This window comes from Galeopterus variegatus, unplaced genomic scaffold (genome assembly GCF_000696425.1).
Source record: "Galeopterus variegatus unplaced genomic scaffold, G_variegatus-3.0.2 Scaffold8693, whole genome shotgun sequence".
Taxonomy (NCBI): Eukaryota; Metazoa; Chordata; class Mammalia; order Dermoptera; family Cynocephalidae; genus Galeopterus; species Galeopterus variegatus.
In genome coordinates, this window is record NW_007734804.1 from 14577 (window position 1) to 21662 (window position 7086).

General features: G+C 43.4%; 1 protein-coding gene across 1 annotated transcript in view; it reads right to left on the bottom strand.

Annotated features, from left to right (window-relative positions):
* LOC103608687 (ATP-binding cassette sub-family A member 13-like) overlaps positions 1 to 7086 on the bottom strand; it is a 45980-nt gene that overhangs the window by 10239 nt on the left and 28655 nt on the right. Inside the window, exon 3 of the mRNA XM_008593085.1 lies at positions 3120 to 3243. Coding sequence (XP_008591307.1) covers positions 3120 to 3243 — 124 coding nt within the window. The remainder of the gene's footprint in view (positions 1 to 3119; positions 3244 to 7086) is intronic.

A 7086-nucleotide genomic window follows, 5' to 3' on the forward strand; every position in this document is an offset into this window, starting at 1 on the left:
AGACCGGTTCCTGCTCACTGGCTGAGTGAGGTGCGGGCGCAACACCAAGGGTTGCGATCCCGTAGCCGGTCCCGGTCTGGTACGGGCACGACCCTGAGGGTTGCGATCCATTGCCAGACACGAAAAAAGACAAAAAGGAAAAAAAAAAAGTTGATTTTTAAAATAATTATATTTTCATAACACAAGTAATGATTAGTGACAAAGAGTAATTTTTAAAAAGATACCATTTGAAATAACAACAAAAAATTTTAAGTAACTAGGAAAATATTTAACAAAAGATATGCATTACCTTCATGGAAAAATATTGCAAAGCTACATTGAAAGATACTGAAGAAGACCAAAGTAAATTAAATGGCGCATCACAATTGCAGGATTCAATGCAACTCCAAGCAAAATCCCAATAGGTTTTTTTAACCTTGACAACACAATTGTAAAATCTATACAGAAGAAAAAAGACTTCCTTAAAGGAGAAGAGCAAAGTAGGAATATTTGCTCTACAGATATTAAGATATTAGGAAGCTATAGAAAGACAGACAGCAAAGTAAAGTTCAAAAGATGGCTTGATGGACCTCTAGAACAAATTGGAGAAGCACATATACGCAGCACATATGATAACTTGGTTTGTGTCACAGTGGGATGGCACATCAACGGGAAGTGGATTAAATGTTGAACAAATGGAACTGACACTGCTCATCTGAAGGGAAAAAAATGCGATCCAATCATTACCTTACACCATACACAGACCCAAATCCTCGATGAATTCAGAACCAACATGTGAAAGGAAAAATTATAATACTTGAAGAAGATAATATAGACAATTATCTTTATGACCTCAGGGAAGAATTCCTTAAACAAAACTGAAATACTAAACATGATGTAAAAATAAGTTTTACTGGGGAAGAAATTTATAAATAAAAAACAGCAGAACACGTATAATCTCCCAAGTTCTCAATAGTCCACCAAGAAGCATGATTAGGCTGGGCATGGAGAAAACTCCAGTCTAGGGACCCAGCCCCAAAATGCTCTTCACAGGTAGACAGGTGACTGCGTTACAGGCAGAAAGAGGGCCGAGTGAGGAAGGGGGCCTGTCGGCTCAGCACTGGGATCGTCCTTTCATTCTTCAGTCACACCTGCTGAGTCACATCTCAATAAGCTACTGAAAGGAGCTCAGGGAAAAAAAAAAGCCCTGGGATCATCTGAAACTGTATTTTCACAGTGCGTGGAGGCCACATGTGTCGTTAGAAGGAGGTAAGTGACCACCGTGAGACCTGTGTGTACAGTCTAGGAAGACCCTGGACCATGTGAAGGTGAGGAGGATGGAGACAACAGAAGAGAAAGGTTGCAGATGCCTTAGAAGATGCTAAGGAAAGGAGAGGAGGAACTGATCATCGTAGAAGGGTCCTGAGGTGCAGAAATGGGACCAGAAGCACAGAGGAATCCTTCCTTCTCTCTCTGATGTCAGTACTTCTCCATGTCAGAAAAGCCTTGCCAGTTATAAGGAGCAATTTATCAGCTGTTCTGGGCAAAGACTGCTCTAGACGGTGGAAGAAGATTCGGCTACTTGAAAGGAAGGGAAACCCTGGGATAGACATAATTATAAAATAGAGAATACGATGCTTGGAAGACACTCTAAGAGTCTCTGAAGAGGAAAAAACAAACTGAAAAGTCAGAGTGAAGCAGCAGCTGGAGATTATCAAAAAAGATGGAGAAGCAGGCAGTGGTTGAGAACAAGGCAGAGAGGGTCAGATGAGAAAAAACAAACTGAAAAGTCAGAGTGAAGCAGCAGCTGGGGATTATCAAAAAAGATGGAGAAGCAGGCAGTGGTTGAGAACAAGGCAGAGAGGGTCAGATGATCCTCGGGGGATCTGGGCATATTTGAGAATGAGAAAAATAAAGGTTATATTGATGATCACGAAATGAGACTAGCAGTAAACAACTGGCGATTGTTGTAAAGAGAGCATTCCAAGGAGCTGGGAACAAAAGACTAAAGGATGAGAGGATGAGGCCCTGGTGATAAGTCCACTGAGAGTGAAGAATGTTCTGGTCAGGTGATATCAGCCTCTTGAAGATCACTGACAGTGAACGGGGAAGTGAGGACAGATTTAGACAGCACATTAGTGCTATCCTAAAGCATTTTAAGTTTGCTTTTATGTTGTTTTACCTTAAAGAAAATAGAAATGATCCCTAACACTGTGAGAATATCCTCCTAATCAGCTGTCACGAATGATTCATGTTTTTGCTCTAAAATCCTTTTGTTAGAGCAAATGGGGACACTCCCTAACAAAGCTGGAATGCAGAAGTCAATTTTCATAATCATAATCTACACCAGGCAATACCTGGGATTTCTAACCAAAGTGCACTGTCCCCAGGGAGTTATAAAGGTCATGAAAATTCATTAACTAAATTAACCATAATAACGTTTAGACTGCAAATGAAAACTTTTGTTTTCATGTATTTTTAAACTGAGACAATTACTGCAAAATAATCAGAAGTGAATCTTTATCACTTTGAGTTTCAACTGTATTCATACTGTGGAATCAATGTGAAAACTGTGTGATCGAGTGGCCAGGTCTGAAATCAGGGGGAACTTGACAGTGGACTTCTTCATGCTTCTTTGCCCCTCATTCCTTCCGCTCTTTCCTCAGTCCTTGCGATTTTCCTTCCCTATTTTATTTTGCATTTCTTATACCTCTGCCTTGGGAGAGGTATAAGAACATGCAAAACACGGTGAGGCATTTTGTTCTTGGTTCTCAAAGTCAAAGGCTTTGTGATGCTGGCCAACTACTAAACTGTCGTTCTCAGAATGTGGTATGAAGACATCAGAGATTTAACCTGCAGAAAACAAACTCTGACATGCAAATGGCCTTTGTTAATCAGCAATTACTCTGTGAGTCTTGACACAGCAGTGAAAAGAACTCCTGCTGTAAGCTAAACATTAGTTGGAGCCATTAATATGTGAATCTGAATTTAATAAAACCGATTTTCTTGTAATTCTAAATTCTGTATTTTTCATCATCTCTGACTTGTCCAAAATTTTTGAGGCTTTACTAAAAGCATGATACCTCTTCTACAAACCAGCTTCCCAGGAATTCTGAAAAGGATGCTTGTGTTTCTCTTACCCAAAATGGTGCTCCATCGACTCCGCAAAGCTGAAGTTCCTGCACCTTGACCCAGTGTTACAAAGAAGGCCTTGCACAAAGGGGAGAACGCCCTGGCTGGGCAGATCTCGAGGCTGCAAGTAACCTGGATATAGATGCACAGAAGAAATGAGTCCATACACCTGCTATCAGAAATTGAATACCTACTGAATTAGAATCATAATGTGTAATATCACTTTATTGGATTATTAACTCATTAATTTAAAGGGGATTTGAGGACTCATACAAAAAAAAAAAGCAAAACAAAAAGAAAACCTTTATACCTCACACCTTTCTTGCAGGGTCTGCACTCACGCTTCAAGACAGAATGTCACAGCTGCATGATTCACAAGCTTTCCCATTCAGAATGGACATACCACTGATACACAGCCCAGCCTCCAGACACAGCCCTCTATAAATGCGCCGTGGGGAGGAATGACAGGAATGGATGCTTCATTCCATCTCACATAAAAATTTTGAAGTTTGGACAAAAATTTCAAGTTAAATGCAACTTGAATTTTTAAATGTTTAAGTGTAGCTGCTAACTATCATACAACGCAAGAAAGTTTTTCTACTCTGAGACTCAGAGCCCTTTCCTGGACCTCCCCAGGGCACCTGACTGCTTCCTCCCCTCCCAGTCCCTGAGTGGGCAGGCAGAGGCAGCTCAGTGCTGCCTGGCAGTGGCTTTCCTACTTGTGTTGAGCTCAAGGGAGCAGCAGCACCCAGGGCTTACTCCGCCTCGACCCCTGTGCCTGTCCCTGTCCCCCCTGCATGTGCGTGGAATCTGCCCAGACCACAGATGATCCCAAGCCACGCTAACCAGCACAAACAATATTTACGTGAGCAGATAGATATGTGAAGCTTCTCAAGCTACCATTTTTAATCGCTCATAGTACTTAACAGGGCATTTCTTTCCTATGCAAAGAATCTTAACTTTAGAAGATTATTTATTCCTAGTGAATAAATCCCACTTCAGGGGTCAGCAACAGTTCCCAGCATTTCCCTAGTATGACATCTGTGTTCCATCTCTCTCAGGAACACACCAGGAATGGTGGCTGCCACAGTGGGATGTTCAGTGGGTCAGAGATTGAAAACACTAGCCCTGGACACGCTTTATCTCCAAGACTAAAGACATCAGGCTACCCCAGGACAGTAGGAAGTGTGAGGAAGAGGGATGGACACATGTTGGTCCTCTTCTCTGTGCAAGGCACTGCGGTGCCATAGGAGGCAGGTGGAATTAGCTGTCTTTATAGAGAAAGGCTCACAAAGGTTAGGTCCCTGCTGTGCCCACAGAGCTGGTGGATGCAAGACAGAGCTTTGCCATGTGGTCCTCAAACAACTGTGACTCCCGGAGCCCTTTGAGACTCTGACAAAGCTCATCTGCATCAACCTCTTAGGAACATTTCAGCATTTCTTTAGGTCACATCTTTGTGGGATTGTACCCCTGATACAAAGCAGGAGCTCGACAAATGCTTAAGGAATGGGTAGAAGCCTTGAGGATAAGGAACATCATAAGCTGCTTTTTCCCTATGGCAGGACTGACCTGGTACCACACTGGACTGTAGATTTAATGTTCTATTATTTACAACTAAATAATTCACAATCTTATATCAGCCACCAATCTGGGGCTTTCCTTCAGTCCTCAGAGCCCCATCATCCACCATTTACAGGCAGGCTCCCACCCAGCTATTTCACCTCTGTCTGCCACAGAGTAAGCCTGGTTTTCTACCACTTCCCCTTTCTCGTCCTCACCTCCCTAACTTCAGGCCACTGCAGTGTGGGCCCTCAAAGTCCCAGCAACACCCCTGATAATGAACCTCATGGGAACCTGTCACCCTTATCTTGCCCACATGGCAACAGCATTGGTCACTCTTCACCATGCCTCCTTCGTTAAATGTGTCTCGCACAGACTCCATGTTCCTTCATCTTTCTCCCAGCACTCTGCCTGTCCCTCGAATGTGCTCTTCTTGAGGCCTATGTCCTGGTGCTTCTTAGGTGTCCTCATCTAATTCCAGACTCCAGTGAGCTCAGGACTCAGTCTGTCTGGGCAGCTGAGCCCACCAATCTCACAGGCCTCTCAAATTTGGCACAAGCATTCTGATCACAGCTCCCTCAAGTCTCCCTGTAGCAGACTGAATTATGTCCCCCCAAAACTCACTGAAGCTTGAATTGTGTCTCCAAAGCTTTATGTATTAGAAACTGAGCCCACACTGTGACTGTTAACAGGGTGGAAATCCTATTATGGTAATGGAAAGGTGGAGCCTTGACAAGGTGACTGGATTGTAGGACCATGCCATAGTGAATGGATTAAAAATGGTGGTCAGGGGGATGGTTCCGAGGGCTTTAAAAGAAGAGGAGAGTCTCTCTGCTCTCTCTGTTTTCACCATCTTGCAGTGTGAGACCCCTGGGTCATTGTCACCACCACCAGATGGACTTTGGACTTCCCAGCCTCAGAAACTGTAAGCATTAAATGTCATTTTCTTATAAAGCACCCAGTTTTAAGTATTTTGTTATAAGCAGCAGAAACGGACTAATACACCCCGCTGCCCTACAACTCTCCAGTGAGGGTGCACTCTCCACCCAGCTGTTCTAGCCCAAAGCCTCCCTCTCCTCTTGGCGTCCAGCCAGTCATTGTTCCTTCCCACCCTACCTCCTTCGTATTTGTGGGATCTGTCCCCTACCCCCTGCATCAGACCACACCCATCTCTTGCCCATTTACTCAAGGGCTCCACAAGTTGATCTTGCATTCTCCAGGGTTGCTCTCCCCGACCCCAATGTCAACCCTAGAATGTGAACCCTAAATGCTCATCTTCTTGTGACCTTTCCTGATACCTTTCAATGGCTCCTCAGTGCTCTTGGAGGGTGCACCCTCCTCAACACCATACAAAGCCCTTTGTTGATCTGACCCTGCTGACTCTTCCAGCCATAGCTCTGCTCTTTTGTCACAAGGAACTCCTCTTAGTTACACTTGGGGCTTTTGCCCATGCCATCTGGACTGCCTAGACCATTCCTCCCCTGCACTCCCTTATTCTGACAAAGCTGCACATTGCTAATTCCTCAGAAGCCTTTCCCTAGTACAGACTGACCACCCCTTATGTGCAAACAGGGCCTTCTGTGTAACCCCATCCTCCCCATGACACTTTCCCATTACATTGTAATAGTCTGGCCCTACAGTACGTTCTGTAGGGAAAATACCTTGTCTACTATTTTATACTCAGCAAGGCCTGGGACACGAAAAGAACTCAATACATATTTGCTAAATAAATAAATTAATACAATAGAAACCCTGAAAAGCTTTTCAACTTTTCCTAAATGTTTTACTAACATGGCTTCACTGTCTTCTGCAACACACAACAGAGTCCCCAGACCACACAGGCAATCTATTAGGACCATTCCTTTTTCTATTGTAAAATCTAAACATAACTGATATACTATTTTGGATAAATCCAAACACTTAATAATCCTCTATTCAAGTGACATATACAGCGTCAACCACGTTATACGAGTATATATTTTAAGTGGCATAGTCTGATAGAAACAAAACAGGCCATCATTTCTCGTGGAGTGATAATGTTGAGGTTTCAATCTAGATAAGAAAAATAGGCTGTTGACAATGTTTTTGGAGCAGAGAAAATTATCAATGATAGTTTATCAGTGCATCACCATCATGATCACTGTCATTATTGTAGTCATCACTATCACCACCACCAGCATCACCACTATCATCACCATCACCATCATGATCACCTTCATCACCATCCCCACCATCACCATCACCATGATCATCGCCATCACTACCATCATCACCATCATCATCACCATCACCATCATCACCACCATCACCATCACCACCATCACCATCACCATTATCATCGCCATCACCACCATCATCATCATCACCATCACCACCATCACTATCAGTATCATGCAGGAAATTATGAAATGCATC